This window comes from Agrilus planipennis, unplaced genomic scaffold (genome assembly GCF_000699045.2).
Source record: "Agrilus planipennis isolate EAB-ADULT unplaced genomic scaffold, Apla_2.0 scaffold6, whole genome shotgun sequence".
NCBI lineage: Eukaryota > Metazoa > Arthropoda > Insecta > Coleoptera > Buprestidae > Agrilus > Agrilus planipennis.
This window is the reverse complement of record NW_020439302.1, coordinates 2,240,693-2,260,974: the sequence shown is the minus strand read 5'-3', so window position 1 is coordinate 2,260,974 and position 20,282 is coordinate 2,240,693. Positions and strand designations below refer to the sequence as shown.

At 35.9% G+C, this 20,282-nt stretch overlaps 2 protein-coding genes across 11 annotated transcripts in view; both read right to left on the bottom strand.

Annotated features, from left to right (window-relative positions):
* Nucleotides 1–3,123, bottom strand: part of LOC108744101 — a 7,146-nt gene extending 4,023 nt beyond the window's left edge. The window contains exons 1-6 of the mRNA XM_025978447.1: nt 2,485–3,123; nt 1,732–1,889; nt 1,487–1,679; nt 1,153–1,442; nt 1,035–1,097; nt 824–976 (exon numbers count right to left, since the gene is read on the bottom strand). Coding sequence (XP_025834232.1) covers nt 824–976; nt 1,035–1,097; nt 1,153–1,442; nt 1,487–1,679; nt 1,732–1,889; nt 2,485–3,094 — 1,467 coding nt within the window. The 5' untranslated portion in view covers nt 3,095–3,123. The remainder of the gene's footprint in view (nt 1–823; nt 977–1,034; nt 1,098–1,152; nt 1,443–1,486; nt 1,680–1,731; nt 1,890–2,484) is intronic.
* A 234-nt stretch (nt 3,124–3,357) lies between these two features.
* The window catches only part of LOC108744425 (UDP-glucuronosyltransferase 2B13), a 35,688-nt gene continuing 18,763 nt past the window's right edge, over nt 3,358–20,282 (bottom strand). For 4 of the 10 annotated variants that reach the window (XM_025978399.1, XM_025978402.1, XM_025978400.1 and 1 more), the window contains exons 2-5: nt 4,764–4,968; nt 4,459–4,681; nt 4,169–4,388; nt 3,358–3,842 (exon numbers count right to left, since the gene is read on the bottom strand). In XM_025978399.1, coding sequence (XP_025834184.1) covers nt 3,557–3,842; nt 4,169–4,388; nt 4,459–4,681; nt 4,764–4,968 — 934 coding nt within the window. In that variant the 3' untranslated portion in view covers nt 3,358–3,556. Of the gene's footprint in view, nt 3,843–4,168; nt 4,389–4,458; nt 4,682–4,763; nt 4,969–6,082; nt 7,215–7,493; nt 7,511–7,792; nt 8,401–16,420; nt 16,782–17,140; nt 17,761–18,661; nt 19,292–20,282 lie in introns of those variants that run through there. The other 6 variants (XM_018480196.2, XM_025978403.1, XM_025978398.1 and 3 more) reach the window with 6 other exon arrangements.

Below are 20,282 nucleotides of genomic sequence, written 5' to 3'. Positions count from 1 at the left end.
TAGAAAGGAAGATCTGCGACAGACATAAGTTTATTCGAACCATTAACGGAGTTCCGTCGTAACAATACTTACATTACTCCTAACACCTTCATACTTGTGTTGTAATCTGTATTGTTCAGTCATAAATATCACTACCGAATGTTTATTCTTCGTGATTTCCAGCCAGCGTGTGAGTCATAACCTGTCTTGCAACACATTTTTTTAAACAGAGCATCCCGATCGTTGTTAATGTACACACGTATTAAATAAATATATTGGAAGCAAACAAATTCGGCGTTTTTCCTTGACAAAACTACAACAGTTTTCAGGAGCGAAATTAACTCACAAAAGTCCGGGTGTGTATTGGGTGTTTTAAGATTTTTTTTTTTAATAAATGGCAAGTTATCGAAACTGACTGGAGTTACCAAAACATGGAGCCATAATTTAAAACCGAATTGTAGCAGAAGTTGGGCAGATTGGACTGTATTATTAAAGGATGTTAAAATCCGCGCAAGTTCAATTAAACACAAGGCAGGTGTTTCCCGTTCAGTTACGTTTATTCAAAAAAAAAAAAAGAATTGGAGCAACACAAGTATACAGCTTATGCGTGCTATAACCAGGTTAGAAATATCGAGAATTTATTATAACACTCTCGGCAATCAATTACATTAATGACATATCGGTAATAAAGATTTCTACAAGGTTTTGATTGTTTATTTCAACACTCCTCCTCAAACAAAACGTGTGAACGAGAAATACATTCAAACATTTGATACAATTTTTGCGAACGTAATGTTATGGTGAGGATGTCAGCTTTCTGGTCGGCCGTAGGGATGGACCTGACTTCAATTTCACCCTTAGCATGCAGGTCTCGTGTGAAATTGTACTTCACGTCTACGTGCTTCAACCGGCGGTGGTCCCACCGTTTGATCAGGTGGATGCAGGCCTGTTTGTCCTCGTAGATTGTCACTGGCTTGGTGAAATGGAATCCCATTTCCTGGAGCAGCCCTTTCAACCATAGAAACTCCTTGCCCGCGTTAGCCAGGGCCACCTACTCGACCTCCGTAGAGGAGAGTGGGGCTGTTGGCTGCTTCCTGATCTTCCAGTTGACCGAGTGCCTGTGATGGACTTACGGTCTGTGTCGGTCGCTCAATCAGCATCAGCGTAACCTACCAGTGGCTCAGGATTGTCCTTGGGGTAGTACAAGCAGCAATCTCTGGTTGCTTGAAGGTATTGCAGAATTCGTTTGAACCCTGTCCACTGTGCCTCGGCAGCGTTGCTTTGGAATCGACTATAAAAGTTGATCGCTGCGCTCAAGTCTGGTCGGGTGGATCTTATTAGGTACCGGCACCCAACAAGTTCCCGGTACGGTCTAATCTCGATGATGCTCTCTGAATTCGTTTCAGACGGTGATTTCGGTTTCACCGGAGTGTTGATTCCATTGCAGTTAGAATTTCGAAGCGCTGTAACAGATTTCGGATATAAGTCGGTTGACTGAGACACATGCCTGTCGCATCTCTCTCGATCTTGATGTCAAGAAAGAAGTTGGGCTGGCCCAAGTCTTTCATCCGGCACTGTTGTCCAAGTTTTCTCGTTATCTGCAGAAGTACCTTCTCATCGTAGATCAGGAGATATATCTTCTTGTCGCCAGTCAAGTTAACAGAGACAAAGATCGTGCTTCGATTGCGTGAAGCCAAGATCTGTGACGAACTGGTGAAACTTACTGTTCAGGCTTTTCCGAAGTCTGCAGACTAGGTCGGATTGCTTGGAGACACCAAGGGGCTGCTTCATGTAGATCTCCTCCTGAAGTTCTCCAATGAGAAAGGCATTTTTGACGTTAAGCTGCCTGGTGTGGGGGTTCCTAATATTAATTACGACAAGCAGCGTTCTCAGAGTAGTCACTCTGGCTACTGGAACAAAATCTCGTCATAGTCGAAGCCTTTTCTCTGAGCACAACTTTTAATCACGAGTCTTACCTTATATTGCGAGACGTTGCCCTTGCAAATTGAAATAATATTTGAAATGAAATAAAATTTGAAATGAAATAAAATTAGAAGTAAAATAATGAAAAAGAATGCTTAAGAAATATCTACAATTGTCCGCCACACCAACTTGAACAATTGGCAACTTTAATCATTTGTGAAGAGTAGTTTTATCTAGGTATCTACCACTATCCCTTTTTTAAGTCCTGTTTGTGCACCTAATATGTCTATAACTAGCCCTTTATGTCTGAAATGTTTGTTTTTATTATTTTGTCCTGCATCGCTATCATGAATCCTTTAGTTTCTGAGAATAGATTTCCTTTCTTTAACCACATATTAGAAGATTTTTTATCTATATGTGTATGTTCCTGCTGTTGTTGGTTCGGGTATTTTCTATGAAACACTTTTGATTTCCACATTTCAGTTTTGAATTTTTCTTTNTATTATATTATATTAACAAACGTTTTGGCCTGCTTTAGTTTAGTAACTGCATAAAAAATAGTGAGATTTTAATCATAGATTTACCTTAAATACGTTCGAATGTCGAAGAAAGTAGAATGTAATCTTTGAAAGAATGTTTCCACTGCGCTGTACTCCAACAAAACATCTGGATACGCGACAGGATGTGCAGGATTCCCCAGTGCAATTTCGAAAACTTTAGCACCTGAAAACGAAGCAATCCCCACGTAAGGACACCTGTATTTTTGCGCCAACGGGTACACTACAGGATAAATCATCTCCACAAGGACCAAATCGTATGTTTCATTGTTCTCGCCATTGTAAATTTCTTTTACACGAGGTTCTTCCAACTGACAGTCCAACACAGGCGGTATTATTTCATTTAGGAGCCGTTCTGCGTCGATTTTTTGTTCTTGCGATAACTTTTTCGAATTTATTGCTTCTTTGATTATTTCGTATGAAAAATTCACATCTATTTCGGTCAAATTTACCAAAAGCGGGTCCTTCAAAGGATAAGGGGTTATTACAGTGATTTTGTGTCCTCTTAAACTCAATTCTTTCCAAATATTTCGATACACCGATTGGTGACTCATCGAAGGCGTTATAAAATGGGCTAAAATGTTAGCACAGCTGGCGAATTTCAGGAATACTAACAAAAGTATCGGAATATTCATTGTGCACCAAAAGACTAATTTATTGATATCAATTGGAGTACCGAGAAACTTCTAGTAAAAGACATGTTTTTCCATTCATATTTATATATGCACATGTATGTATATATTCGTATTTGTATGCACTAAACAACCTGTATTGTATGGTAATAACAACCATGTTTTTAAATATGTAAGTTGCGATTAGTATTTTTTAAATAAAAATGCAGTTTTTATCAAGAACAGGCTGCAGTTGAAAATATGTTTAGTTAAACGAAAATTTCACTTTTTGGTNTACACTGTGAAGTATTTATACAATAATTTACAGTACGTAATGACGTTTTCTTCATCGGAAAGCCTCTCTTATCTGTACAATAAAACTTCAGGGCGACTTCAAATTGTCGCCTATTTACGAGCTATTCAGATGACTATGCAGTTATGATAACAATGATGTGTGATATCTCGAGAAAAATATGATAACGTGAACTAATTCGATTTTACTTTATTTTTCCCTACGACTCCTTGAATAACGGGTTTTGTATAGATGTATGCCGCGTATAAAAGCCCCAAAGTCGTTGCGATAACGCCGAACACGAACGCCAACACGTCCAGCAACAAATACTGATAAAGGGGTAGATCTAAAAGAGGGCTACGTAGGTGCTTCGCTCCTTTATGCCTTATTACATATTCAATCCACCAAATGGCTGTGTCAAGACCCGACATCGGTTGGTCCCACATTAGATCGGACAGTTCCGAAATTTTCTCCTTGTATCTGTAATAGAAATTACAAAAATCAATGTATTTCAAGTCTTTATACGTAGATTAGTAGCTACGGTAACGCCTATAACTACTCGTTTCCTAGCAACATAAGTGCGTAAACATATTTGCGCAGCTATACGTAACGCCTACTTTCCCCTTCTACTTTTTTGTTTCGTATATAAACCGAGCGAAATGGCAAGAGATTTACATTACTTTTAGCATTCAGGAGAACACCAATCGCGCGCCCAAACAAAGGTTCACGTTATTTTAAATTACCTCTACCTTCTAATTCTAAGAATTTGACAAATAGTGATACGTATTATTAACAAAAGCACTTACTTTTTATCGTTTACGACTTCTAATATCGCCGATTTCAGTTTCTCTTTCGTAAGAGTGTCCGTATTTAGTGCAACCCCAATGCCATGCTCCGCTATACTTCTTACGTTCTTCATTTGGTCAGCAAAGAAAGGCATACCAATCAAGGGTTTGCGATAGTAAATTGCTTCTTCCATAGATTGAAGCCCTCCCTGTGTTATGAACGCCTTCACATTAGGGTGAGCTGCACAAGAAAAAACCAAAAATAGTAAAATGAGTTATAATCTGTAGGGGAAGAAATATAAGATATCTACCTAATACTGCTTCTTGGGGCAACCATTTCCTGGTTATCACATTATCAGGTTTTCCTGGAAGATGGTCGGTTTCCCATTTCCAAAGTATTGTGTAAGGCAATTCAGCAAAACTTGAAATGATAACATTTCGTAACTGACTAGATATATTTGCACTCTTAACGTTAGATCCTAAACTAAAGTAAATCACTCCATTGGTTGCTTTGTCGAGCTCCTTTTGTAAATCCTGAAACAAAATGGATGATGTGAATGAAAAATATTTGACTAAATTTAGGTAGTTGATTGACTATATTCTATTGGTCACTTACTTGAGGCAGTTTGACATTCTTTTTCAAATGTACGTTGCCTATTTCTATTAGGGCTGGCACTGTAGGCTTGGGTTTTGAAGTGATGAAATTGTGGGTAGTGAGAATTATGCTCACATTTTTTTCAATATCGCCCAAATAGGGCATGTCATCTCCAAAGTATTTTCTAGCGATCCTGTCCAACTCTGGCATGATTTCGTAATCGTAACTGAAACAAAATTTTCAATTTAATTAATGCTGTACTTTTCACGTACTGTAAAACAGTGTTGTATGAAGTTAAATAAAAGTAAAACAAAAATATTGGTATGTAAGGGGAGAAAAAATAGGGAGAGAGCGAATATAAAGGTAGGAGTGCAGAGTGGAGAAGGTTAGAAATGAAGAGGTATTAGAAAGAATACATGAAATGAGGACTGTATGGAGGTCAATAAGAAATAGACGAGATAGATTGGTAGGACACCTTCTCAGGCATGAAGGGCTAGTCAGAGACATATTAGAGGCAGAAACAGGAGTTTTAAGAGGGGTAGAGCTAGACGATTAATGTTCGTAAATAATTAAGAACGTGGGATGTTCTAGTTTTAGAGAAATGCGAAGATTAGGTCAGGATAGGAAAGAGTGGAGGTGCGTGTCCAGCCAGTCTTAGGACTGACGCCCTTATGATGATGGCGACAATGCTGTAAAATTATTAAATTATCATTCTTATGAACTCTTTGCTAGAAAAATAATTCAACTAGAAAATTCTTGTGATCATAAATGTTGTGCTGTCTATTCATGAATAATTTTGCGGAATTTTGATAAAATTATGAACAACACTTCGAACAATCAGTTATCATGAATCAATTTTAAAAGTCGTTTACATGCTGGTCCAAGTTCAAAGGTTTAACATTTTCAGAAAAAAATATAAACAAATAATCGTTTGATTTGTTGTGTAATTTGTATGTCTAAACACCTAAAGTTGACTGCTGATTTAATATACGTTACGTCAAAAAATATTAGTTGCTAATAGGTTCAGTTATTAAAATTAAAATTGCAATTAACTAGTAGTGTAATTACATAAACGAATTACTCCTCTAGTGGTACAAACATGCCTTTCTAATGGCCACGTTGTTTTGAAATGTAGAAGCCTTAGATAATTTTTTTTAATTTCAAAATGTCTCTTATCCATTAAAGAATTTTATTTATATTACGTCATGCGGATGTTAGTCAAGAAGTTACTTACATAACTAAAATAATATTGATATCACTGGCAGATAAGAAAAATGCTTTAGAAGATTAGAAATACCCCTGCAGATAATGTGGGGGCAACTTGGCGATTATTAAACTACCTGTAAATTAGTCTCAGTTGCGCCAAAGCAAGATACAGTCGCATCCAAATATTCCGACCCGTATAACTTTTTACTGTGGGATCGGGGAACAACAGGGGATGTCTTAGATTGCCTACATCCCTGTCGCTTGCCAAAGTTGTGGAATGAGGCAGCACGCCAACCCAGGGGACATCAAACAAGTACGCAAAACCGTAATAGGGACTCGAAGTCATTTCCATGACAACCAAATCAAATCTATTGCTACTATCCCTTAACAAGTCCTGAATCTGATGGTGTTGCACCTGGGCCTCGAACGCGGGCAAGGACATCCCGAAAACGTTGAGTTTGACCCTCTCCTCGGGTCGTAGGTTATCGTTGGGTAACGCCAACTCGTCTGATATGCGATAACACGAATAGCTCACATCGATTTCGGTCAAGTTCACCAAAGACTCGTTTTTAACGGGATCGGTTGTTATGACGGTCACATTGTGACCTCTAAGGGATAGTTCAACCCACAACGGCCTGAACACTTTCTGGTAACTGTCCAAAGGCGTGAAAAACACCGCCAAAATGTTCACGCCAACCGCGATTCGCGCGGAAAATAAAACGAAACAAAACACAAACAAACACTTCATTGTTTCGGTAATAAAAAAAAAGAATAATGAAAAAAAGACACTGCTGTATCACGACCAGGACGGGCTCATGGTGTTGGAGGTGTTAACCAGTCCCGATCTGAAACTACAGTGTGGTTTAATGGTCCGGTACGTGGATTTTTATTGTGGGAAACGTACGAACGACATAATAATAGATACAAAAGCTGTTGTCAACATCGTTGTTTGTTAATCATAATTAGTTGTTAAGTTGTTATCGTTCGAGTTGAACAGTTTATTTATATTGTAGGTAAATGACGAGCAAATTGTGATGGGCTATTGTACTCACGTTCAGACAGCAGGTATTTTGTATTGTGTTTCTTGGTCTTGAATGCAAAACCGTCACGAACATTCGGTGAAAACGTGATGAAGACGCTACAATGATGATATCATTGTGACTACAAATCTTACGTGGAATTAAAATTCGAATTATGTTAATCCAACATATGAACAAATTGGATCAAATCCAAATCCAAACTTTTGGATATTGTTCTTTTGTTAGCTCTAAATTAAGTTGCTAATTATTAAAAATTAGGCAATCAAATATTCAGTTTTATCTTTTATTTGTAAAATATTATAAAATTCATTCCATTTCCCATAATAAAATTCAACGTTTCTAATCCCTCTATACGACAGAGGCTTTTCTTTAATTACATAATTATCTATTGTATAAAAAAGGTAGTAAAAGATTTAACGGCGAACAGGGCTTAATAAAAGCAGGATTCTGTTAATAATTACAGTCTTTTGTCACGCACAGCGAAGCCTCTTTAGCTCTTACTTACGATAATACCAGAAACCGTCACCTTGCCAACTCTTTCTTCGTCAAACTACTGATAATTCTCATCGAGCATTCGACATTTTAAATTTCGAGTTTCGGTCGGTGTCGATTTTCCGAAAAATTGATTACGCTTATCAGAAATTATCACGAGCGCTAGACATGCTAGCTCTGTTTATAATAATATAAAACGATAACATTTTCCAAAGAACGTGGAAAAATAATCCAAATAAAACAATAAAAGAGTTAACACAACACTTAATCTTATAAGTACAGTACATGCCAAATATAATGACACAAACCTACCATAACGTAAGCCTGATTTGGGCGTACGTGGACCATAACCTCTGCCAGAAGTTTAGATTCGCGGCGGATCCAAAAAACGATTCCCGAATCATAATTGGATGCACAACAAATGAAAGAAGCATTTCGGGTGAAGACGATAAACCAATTATAGGGCAATTAAATTTGTAGGAAAATGCGTAGACAGGGGCGAATGTCACCTCAGCCAAAACAACATCGAACTGAACACTGTCATCCCCAAAAATGTCTCGAACATCTGAACGAAGCATCCTCGTCTCAAAGGCCTTTCTATGACTGTGAAGTAAGAAGTGTTTCCAGGCTTGATCAGGTAGCAAATCGCTTGAAAAAATCGGACTGAAACCGACATCTTCCTGTGAATAATTAGCACCCTGGTCAGTCAAATTTACTAACGAATAGTCTAGAAGTGGACCCGGCGTAATAACGGTGACCTTATGACCTCTGCGAGACAATTCCTTCCAAATCATCTGGAACATCGCCTGTTCGCTTAAAGCCGTAGTGCTAAAGATCCCCAAAATATTAGCTCCGCTAACTAAACTCGAAGCAGTACAGAATAAAGTCACCACTGAAGTGAACATGACGATCTTTTTAAAGAAACTAATCGAACATTCATTAATTGACAACTTATATATACCTAATCCGAACTAAGACTGAAATAAAACTGAACTGTTGCGAAATACTGTAAAAATAAACTTAGCTACTGATAACGATTCAAATTGGCCGTGTAAAAAATGATATTGTTACTATTTTTGTACTTAATTAAATATGGGGGTCATCCATCTAACTAAGCATATGATCCAAACTATTCGAAGAAATTGAGATATTGTTGGTATCGTGAAACCTGAATGACGTTTTGAAAACAAATACAAATTCGTAATTAATCTGGAATTTCTTGTTACACATAAATGTAGGAAATCCAAAAAAAAAATAATATTGGAAACTCGAATTAACTAAAAAATGCGCGAGCAACTGAATATGAATAAGTCATTTCGATTAAAACCAACTCGAAATCGACATAAGGATTATTCTCTCAAAAAATCGGATTTTATAGAAGTTTCTTTGTTTTCGCAAGATAATTTCCATCAGAATATGTGCATCAATCTGTGGAAGTACAAATTGAATGTGACAGACGGACAGACAGACATACGAGTGATTCTATAAGGGTTCTGTTGTTTCATTCGAACGTACGGAACCCTAAAATAATAACTATAGATGGTTTGCCTTTGTTTTCCCTAAAAGATGCCCGAAAGACGATTCTCGTAAATATACGGTCATATAATGAGAGATGTGATTTATTTGAAATACTTATAACATAAAAAATGCATTTAAATAGTTTTTTGAGAAAAGCGTTCTGTATTCTATTTAAAATACTTTTCCAAATGTATTTTCTATTTGAAAAATGCAAAATACATTTTTGCCGTAAAAAGTTTTGCTAGTATCAGCGATCAAACATTACATATAAAAATTAATGAAAAATGCTCACTTTGGCCATTAAAGGTATTAGAAGCTTAAACAGGGGACAAGGAGACATTAGATGAATGCCTTCTAATTCTTTAACTAAAGAGAGCCCAAAAAATTCTAAACTCCTTGGAAATGGATAATCTAAAATATTGGATCGAAATTGTTTTCCGGGTTCAATGTCATGGTCCATTAAATTTTGAAGTTCCAAACTGATATTAACACCTGCCAAATCACCATTTATCGTACCTTTAGCTAGGAACTACGAAATTCTATGAATTCTCGGCGAGCTGAAGATACGTAGTTGTATCAAACAGCAAAAGGCATATTGATGTTAAAGTTCATCTTTTTCTTTAGTCGGAATTAAAAAATCTGACAAAAGCCTACCTTAAATACATCCTAACTTGATTGTACGAAGACCATAGTCTTTCCCAGAAAGAAGATTTATCACGTACATCGAGAAGAACATCCGGTAATAGAACTGGATGAACAGGATTGCCTACTGCCCAATAACTTTGAGTAAAGGCATCCAAAGATAATATTCCCACAAATGGACACTTGTACTTATAAGAGAAGGCGTATGGCAATGGGTAAACCATCTCAGCCAAAACTATATCAAAGTTTCCATCGTCATCTCCTAAAAGCTTTTGGACTTGCGAAAGTTTTGCATAGGCTTGGAAAACATTGTGTTGAATTTTGAATAAATAAAAACGCCACTGTTCGTCCAGAGTAGCTACTCTTCCGATAATTGGAGAAAGATCGATGTATTGATACGTAAAATTTACATCGATTTCTGTTAGATTGGTTAAAGTTGGATCTTTTAATGGATCTGGTGTTATGACGGTGACATGATGTCCCCGAAGAGACAGTTCTTTCCATATTTTTTGATNCTAGTATCAGCGATCAAACATTACATATAAAAATTAATGAAAAATGCTCACTTTTGCCATTAAAGGTATTAGAAGCTTAAACAGGGAACAAGGAGACATTAGATGAATGCCTTCTAATTCTTTAACTGAAGAGTCTAAAAAAAATTGTAAACTTCTTGGAAATGGATAATCTAAAATATTAGATCGAAATTGTTTTCCGGGTTCAATGTCATGGTCCATTAAATTTTGAAGTTCCAAACTGATATTAACACCTGCCAAATCACCATTTATCGTACCTTTAGCTAGGAACTACGAAATTCTATGAATTCTCGGCGAGCTGAAGATACGTAGTTGTATCAAACAGCAAAAGGCATATTGATGTTAAAGTTCATCTTTTTCTTTAGTCGGAATTAAAAAATCTGACAAAAGCCTACCTTAAATACATCCTAACTTGATTGTACGAAGACCATAGTCTTTCCCAGAAAGAAGATTTATCACGTACATCGAGAAGAACATCCGGTAATAGAACTGGATGAACAGGATTGCCTACTGCCCAATAACTTTGAGTAAAGGCATCCAAAGATAATATTCCCACAAATGGACACTTGTACTTATAAGAGAAGGCGTATGGCAATGGGTAAACCATCTCAGCCAAAACTATATCAAAGTTTCCATCGTCATCTCCTAAAAGCTTTTGGACTTGCGAAAGTTTTGCATAGGCTTGGAAAACATTGTGTTGAATTTTGAATAAATAAAAACGCCACTGTTCGTCCAGAGTAGCTACTCTTCCGATAATTGGAGAAAGATCGATGTATTGATACGTAAAATTTACATCGATTTCTGTTAGATTGGTTAAAGTTGGATCTTTTAATGGATCTGGTGTTATGACGGTGACATGATGTCCCCGAAGAGACAGTTCTTTCCATATTTTTTGATACACTAGTTGATGACTAATCGAGGGACTCCCGAAAATTCCCAATATATTAGCACCACTGGCAAGTTTAAGGATAACGCTAATCAATAAAACTACACGCACCATTTTAACTTTTCTAAGGTTAGCACTTGAGTGAGAATATATTGTATAAATGTTTCGAGTTAGAAATCGTAGCTGATAAGACTGTAAAATGCAATATGATAACGAATGCACATTTTGCAATTTCCTTCAAACATACGAATTATTAACAACAACAACCGTGTTCGCTTTAAATGAAATTGGATCTGCTTACAATACAACTATAGTATATTCCATCATCAGGAACGAAGAGGTCAGGAGTTAAAATTGGATGCACTTTGAGTATAACATATGGAAATTGTACCTATTAAAAGTGACCACTATCTTCAATGATAATATCAGTTATGGCAATACGACGGTTAATAACATCGCAAAAATATCAAGTTTAATTGTCGTAAAAATAAAAAGTGAAAATTACGAGTTCTATTATTCTTTATTGTAAATTTTCACCAGGTAAATGCTAATTTTAACTTTAAGGTAAGAATATACTGGTCAGTATGAATTAGCCATCTTTAATTAAAGTTTCTGATTAGAAGATAACATTTTGGATACTGAAAGTAGGTCTAAGGAACCCCCTCCCACTATCTTTCAATTAGAATTATAAAAAATATAAATTTATAACATAAGTCGACAGGTTGGTTTTTACTATGTGTAATTGCGTCTCAATTTGTTTTAAGTATTGGAGTATTAAAGATCTAAACGTAAAGCTTTTTGACAATAACTAAACGCTTAGTAGATAAAAATTGTGGTGATGACTTTCGTTCGGAAACGTTAAGGGTTAAAGAACCCTGACGAAGCCTACTTACCGAAAATATCACACAGCTACAAACAAAAGACACAAATGAATACAAACCGTAGAATGTAGCGGATCTGCGAATAAGTCGACGTCACCCTTTGCCAGAAAGATAAATTCCTGCCATATCCCAGTAATGTGTCAGGATTAAGAACAGGATGTACGGGATTCCCCACGGCCAGAGATGCTGTAGACATATCTGGTAATGACAGCATTCCCACCAACGGAGCGTTAAACTTGTATGCAAAAGCATAAGTCGGAGAACAAATCATTTCNATAATTCTCAGCAGCCATACTCATGACTTGATCTGGTAGAAGATTAGGATTGTCTAATAAAAATTGCAATGAAGCACTACGGTAGACGTAACTAACATCGATCTCTGTTAGATTTGTCAAGGTCGGATCTTTTAAAGGATTAGGAGTGACTACGGTCACTTTATGACCTCGCAAGGACAGTTCTCGCCATATCGGCTGAAATGCCAGTTGATGGCTTATTGATGGCACACTAAATATGGCGAAAATATTAGCACCACTTGCCACACTGACGATAACTAGGAAACACAGTAACCTGAACATTGTGAACTTCTAAACTTGACTACGAAAACATTTATGATTTTTTTCGTATAAATACTAATGATGTATCGCAAAAAGTTTATGCTGCGTCATTTCGAAGATCGCTCTATCATTCTATATACAGTCAGACAGGCCTTGAAATTTAATGACATATTTATTTCAGCACGCGGTTTCGTGAACGAAACATCTTTAAAAATATGTAGGAAGTGCTTAAAAAGTATTTTCATGAAATACTGGAAACGGCGCGGTAAACGCTATCTCTACTAGTACAGTGGTTTATTTAGTACAATTCAATATGTTAAACAAGGCCCATTTGCATAGATGGACATTTACGTTAATTTACCATTCAAACAAGCGCTAAAGAAGTCGGATTTAACGACAACAATATCGTATGTAGCGTCAAAATATCGCCGGTCCCTATAACTAAGTCCCTATAGTTATGTCCTACTGACTTCATATTGTAGCGAGTACGAGTGTGTTTGTGTGCGATCGGGCACACGTGTGCGTGAACGGCTTATCGATTCGCCGACTAGCCTCGGGCGCCTTTCTTCATGTGCGCCGTATTTGTAAATGTGTGTGTCGTACCTGCGTTCTGGGAAAGCAGTTTAACAGTTCAAAGAAATAATAAACTATCCGGATGTTTCCAGAAGGTCCCCGAAAGTAAACAAAAGAGTATTTAAAGGAAGAGACTATCGTGGAGAGAAGAAGAAATAAATTGACCGTTGCAGAAGTTCTTTAATAAATAATTAGTGTAAATAAATAGTTTTTGTCGCACAACGTACAATGCTCCAAGAATGGGTTAATACAATTCTTTAGAAATAAGAAAAATTATAATCAGTAACTTCATTCAAAAAATAATATACCTTTTTGAAACAACCTCGTAAATATAAAGGTATCCAATTATATAGGATTTATGTACCCATAGAATTCTTGTATTTTTGCAAGTCATATAGCAACTGCTTAACACTCTTACCAACAATCTGTTTATTTAAAAAGTTTTGCGTGTGATAACGCTCCACGCTGATAATGTAAAAATAATATTTTTACATTTTTTTACAATTACTTACGTTAGTTAAATATCGAAGTCATCCCCCTGATAAAGGATATAATGCACACGTCTCCTTCGAGGTATTTAAACAAATTACGACAAACTTTGTAATTAGTCTGGAACCTATTACTCTAACCAGAAATTTATGGAATCCACTGTTAAACAACAGTCATAATAATCAATATTCATATGTGCAGAAAAGTAACACGTGGAAAATTCAACCAATGATATTTACTACAAATAAGTTTGTTAACTCAGAAGGAATTGGATTAAAAGCTGACAACAATGAAGAAGAAGGAAAAAAAATAGAAAAATAGTCCTTATTCATAAAAAGATCTTAAAGTTACCGAAGCTTCAATTACTCTGTTTAAACAATGTATTAAACCCCCATTGTTCATCAAGATTCATTTGCCTTTTAAATTAGGAGGAATGGCAAAGCTGTTGTACATAAATTGTACACTAGATTCAGTTACATTGGCTAAATCTGGATTCTTCAATAGATCTGGAGTTATAACGATGACAATATGATGTCGAAGAGACAGATTTTCCCATAATATCGTCGACATGTTATGAATAGAGTCCCAAAAAATGCCCAACGTATATGAAGTATCTATATAAAACTAAACTCAATTCCACGTAACATTTCTTCTGTATTTAGTCCTTAAATGTCGCACTTTAAATACTTTTCTACAAGTAGACGAACCTTGCTGACAATAAGTTAGAAAACGATCTCAATAAAAACTTCCGTGATTGTACAAAATGTTACTGAAGATCCAACAAGAAATTTATACCTCATGCTTTTTTGAAAAGATGAACTATAGTAATCTTATTTTATGTTATTAACATTGACGTTTTTCAAAGTGTTTCCCAAAAAGAAAGCCTATCAGGTGAATAAATGGGATTACCAACCGCCCAATGAGTATTAGTGAAGACAGTAAAACATAACACTCCCACAAACGGGGCCGTTCCAGAGAAGTTTTTTGACTTTGGGATGTTTTGTATCATCATCATAAGGTCGTCAGTCCTAAGCATGGTTGGACACGCACCTCCACTCTTTCCTATCCTGAGCTAATCTTCGCATTTCCCTAAAACTAGAACATCCTTAACTAATATAGGTCTACCACAACCCCTCCTAACTCCCATTTCTAACTCTAATATGTCTCTGACCAGGCGACTTCCATAGAGTCCTCTGTGCTCCTATTCTTTCTAATACCTCTTCATTTCTAACCTTCTCTATCCATCATTCGCCTGTAACACCACATTTCGAATTGCTAAATTAACCGTTCGCGAGCATAGAAGTGACTTCTTTTTATTGGCAACACGACCCTGCGCTTTCCTCTGCTTTAAATCCCTACTATTCCTTCCGTCCTGACTTACTTTCTAGATATGTAAAATCAGTCACTTCTAATTTTTCGTTTCCTATCTTTATATTCGCTCTTTCCCAACTTTTTCTTTGTAAATATCATACCTAAAATGCGTAGTCACGTCATGATCAAGCTCTTTCGCATTTTACAAGTGTTTGTATTTAAGCTGATAAGATAGCAAAATGCATCTTGATAAAAATTTTCTGTTACTGAACTTGAACATTATCCCGATGATAATCCAATCCTATATTCGAATTCATTTTGCTTACCTACCTACCTTAAATGCATCCTGAGATGGTTATAAGAAGACCAAAGTCTATCCCAAAAAGAAGGCTTATCGTCCAGATCAAGGAAAATATCCGGTACAAGAACTGGATGAGCGGGATTGCCCACTGCCCAATAAGTATGGGTCAGGGCATCCAAGGATAACACTCCCACAAGTGGACATTTGTACTTATGAGAGAAAGCATATGGCAATGGGTAAATCATCTCAGCCAGGACTATATCAAAGTCCCTGTCGGCACCCGTTAGTAGCTTTTGGACTTGAGGAAGTTTTACGTAAGCTTTGAAAAGGTCGTATTGAAGTTTGAGTAAATAGAAACGCCATTGCTCGTCTAGAGTAGCCACTCTTCCGATAATTGGAGAAAGATCGAAGTATTGATACGTGAAATTTACATCGATTTCTGTTAGATTGGTTAACGTTGGATCTTTTAATGGATTTGGAGTTATGACGGTGACGTGATGTCCCCGAAGAGACAGTTCTTTCCACACTTTCTGATACACTACTTGATGACTAATAGAGGGAGTGCCAAAAATAGCCAGGATATTGACACCACACGCGAATTTAAGGATCGCACTAATCAATATAACTACACGCAACATATTCGCTTTTCTGTGGTTATCACTCGAATGGGGAGGTGTTATATAAATGTTCCAAGTGAGCAGTCCTATCTGATAAGAGTTCATAACGCAATTTGATAACAAATTTGTATTTGAAATTTGTTTTGCAAAACATACGGATCATCATACTTAAAATGAAATTGGATCTGATTATGGTATTATCATGATTGAAAAAGAAGTCAGATGTTAAAGCTGGATACACAATAGCATCTACCAAAAATTATAATCCCAACTTGAATTATTCAGAAAATTCCAAAAAGTGTTTTTTTTGTCATAACCAACTGAATAATGCACAAATTCGTAGACAAATCTACGCTAAAGCATTATCCTTTTTATATCGGTTAATAGCTATCAAATTTGGATAAACAAGACAAAAATATNTCTTCATTGTCAATTTAAACCTATCGAAAATACAATAATCTAAGGTATTGAAAACGGTAAATGTTTGCAATGTGATAATGCACTTGGTAGTTACATATATACATACAAAGTTTGTTGAACTATAAAATAATGAGTTTAAGTGATTAATGTCAAACTGTCCCAAATAAGATGTTGAAAACGAATGAACCTAAAGAAATAAGGAAATAAACACGTACCGTAAAACGTAGCGGATCTGCGAATAGGTTGACACAATCCTTTGCCAGAATGACAGAATCCTGCCATATCCCAGTACAGTGTCAGGATTTAGAACGGGATGTAAAGGATTTCCTACAGCCAAAGACGCTGATGATACGTCAGGTAATGACATCATTCCCACCAAAGGAACGTTAAACTTGTATGCAAAACCATAAGCCGGAGAACAAATCATTTCGGATATTACCAAGTCGAAATGTGAATTTTTATCTTTAAGGATTTTTCTTACAGCTGAATCATTCAACTGACTTTCAATTATAGGTTTTATATAATTCTCAGCAGCCATACTCATGACTTGATCTGGTAGAAGATTAGGATTGTCTAATAAAATTGCGAACGGTAACGACGTATAAAAATGATATTGTTAGTATTTTTAAACTCGCTTAATTAAAAATCGACGTTATCTCTCTGATTGAGTGTATGATACAGACGTGCTTTTAAACAAATTGGGACATTATCGTTATTCGAAGTATTATAAATGTAAACATAAAAATTTTAACATTAAGTAAACCAAAATTCTGGCCATAATTTTACTGCGGATTTATTAAGGGTTAAGGAACCCTAATGAAGCCTAGCTTTATACAACCTCAAATTTGAAAATTAGTAGATGAGCACCTATCTCAAAAATGCCAAAAAAATCATTCAAATTATGAACCAAAAGAAATAAGTAAATATTTACATACCGTAAAACGTAGCGGATCTGTGAATATGTTGACATAACTCTTTGCCAGAATGATAACTGCTTCCCATATCCCAGTAACATGTCAGGATTTAGAATAGGATGTAAGGGATTTCCTATAGCGAGAAATGCTGCGGACAAATCCGAGAAAGACAGCATTCCCACCAAAGGAGCGTTAAATTTGTATGCAAATCCAAAAGCAGGAGAACAAATCATTTCAGAAATTACCAAATCGAAATGTGAATTATTGTCTTTCAGAATTTTCATTACATCCGAATGATTCAATTGACTTTCAATTAAAGGTTTTACATAATGATCTACACTCATACTAACTAGCTGATCTGGCATGAGATTACTGTTGTCTATTAAAAATTGTAAAGAAACAGTACCGTAGACGTAACTAACATTGATCTCTGTAAGATTTGTCAAAGTCGGATCGTTCAAAGGATTAGGAGTGACTACGGTCACTTTATGACCTCGCAAGGACAATTCTCGCCATATCGGCTGAAATACCAGTTGATGGCTTATGGAAGGTACACTAAATATGGCAAAAATATTCGCACTATTTGCCACGGCGACGATAATAGAGAAACACAACAATCTGAACATTGCAAACATCTACAGATGACTACGAAAACATTAACGATTTTTTATATAAATACTTAAAGTATCGCAAATGTTTATGCAATGTCATTCCGCGGATTAATTTGTCACTTTGTTTAATGAGGTAGGCCTTGAAATTTAAGCGTCTATCTCAGCAGACGGTTTCGTGAACGAAACATCTCCAAAAATATACCGGGAGTACTTGAAAAGTATTTTCATGAAATACTACAAACGGCGCGGTAAACGCTATCTGTACTAGTACAGTACTATATTTAGTGGAATTCAACATGTTCAACAAGGCCCAATTTACATAAAAAAACCTTTACTTGCTAAACTGAATCCCCATAAACACTTTACCAAATCGAACAAAGAAGTTTATGGTGGTTAGTGTTTTGTCGATACTGTCAGACGTGGATCTCGATTTCGATCTTGTTGGATTACAAACAGTTTCGACAGAACACAGACCAACTCTACTTGCCTTTTCTTTTCCGACGCCCTCAAAGTGAAATGGTAATAATTAAACAATAAATGAATTGCTTCATACATCAGAAATACAATAATTTTAACAAATACAGCATCTTTCAAACAATTTGCAGCACGACGATAGAGTTTTTTTTACGTAAAGCCTTTGGATATCAAAAAAAGTTTATGGCATATCATTTTGTCTTATTTAATCAAACACAAATTGTTATATGTATGTCACAATAGACTGAAAGAGCGAGACATTTCTAAAAAAATACAACAACCTAAGGTATTGAAAACGGTAAATGTTTGCGATATGATAATGCACTTTGTAGTTACATACATACATACAAAGTTTGTTGAACTATAAAATAACAAGTTAAGTTGATTAATGTCTGACTGTCGTAAATAAAGTGTTGAAAACGAATGAACCTAAAGAAATAAGGAAATAAACACGTACCGTAAAACGTAGCGGATCTGCGAATAGGTTGACACAATCCTTTGCCAGAATGACAGAATCCTGCCATATCCCAGTACAGTGTCAGGATTTAGAACGGGATGTAAAGGATTTCCTACAGCCAAAGACGCTGATGATACGTCAGGTAATGACATCATTCCCACCAAAGGAACGTTAAACTTGTATGCAAAACCATAAGCCGGAGAACAAATCATTTCGGATATTACCAAGTCGAAATGTGAATTTTTATATTTAAGGATTTTTCTTACAGCTGAATCATTCAACTGACTTTCAATTATAGGTTTTATATAATTCTCAGCAGCCATACTCATGACTTGATCTGGTAGAAGATTAGGATTGTCTAATAAAAATTGCAATGAAGCACTACGGTAGACGTAACTAACATCGATCTCTGTTAGATTTGTCAAAGTCGGATCTTTCAAAGGATTAGGAGTGACTACGGTCACTTTATGACCTCGCAAGGACAGTTCTCGCCATATCGGCTGAAATGCCAGTTGATGGCTTATTGATGGCACACTAAATATGGCGAAAATATTAGCACCACTTGCCACACTGACGATAACTAGGAAACACAGTAACCTGAACATTGTGAACTTCTAAACTTGACTACGAAAACATTTATGATTTTTTTCGTATAAATACTAATGATGTATCGCAAAAAGTTTATGCTGCGTCATTTCGAAGATCGCTCTATCATTCTATATACAGTCAGACAGGCCTTGAAATTTAATGACATATTTATTTCAGCACGCGGTTTCGTGAACGAAACATCTTTAAAAATATGTAGGAAGTGCTTAAAAAGTATTTTCATGAAATACTGGAAACGGCGCGGTAAACGCTATCTCTACTAGTACAGTGGTTTATTTAGTACAATTCAATATGTTAAACAAGGCCCATTTGCATAGATGGACATTTACTTGTTGAACTGAATAAACACGTTACCAAATCGAACAAACATCAGTGTTCTGCCGATATTGTTAGACGTGAATTCCGATTTCGTTCTTGTTGGATCACAAACAGATTCGACAGAACACAGACCAACTCTACTTGCCTTTTCATTTCCGACGCGTTCAAAGTGAAATGGTACTAATTAAACAATAAATGAATTGCTTCATACATCAGAAATACAATAATTTCAACAAATATAGCATCTTCCAAACAATTTGCAGCAAAACGATACAGTTTTTTTTACGTAAAGGCTTTGCATATCCAAAAAAGATTATGCCATATCATTTTGACTTATTTAATCAAACAGAAATTATTACATGTATGTCACAACAAACGACTTAAAGAGCGTGACTTTCTAAAGAAATGCTAGGAGAAATTCCATATTCTTCATTGTCAATTTAAACCTATCGAAAATACAATAATCTAAGGTATTGAAAACGGTAAATGTTTGCGATGTGATAATGCACTTGGTAGTTACATACACACATACAAAGTTTGTTGAACTATAAAATAATGAGTTCAAGTGATTAATGTCAAACTGTCCCAAATAAGATGTTGAAAACGAATGAACCTAAAGAAATAAGGAAATAAACACGTACCGTAAAACGTAGCGGATCTGCGAATATGTTGACACAATCCTTTGCCAGAATGACAG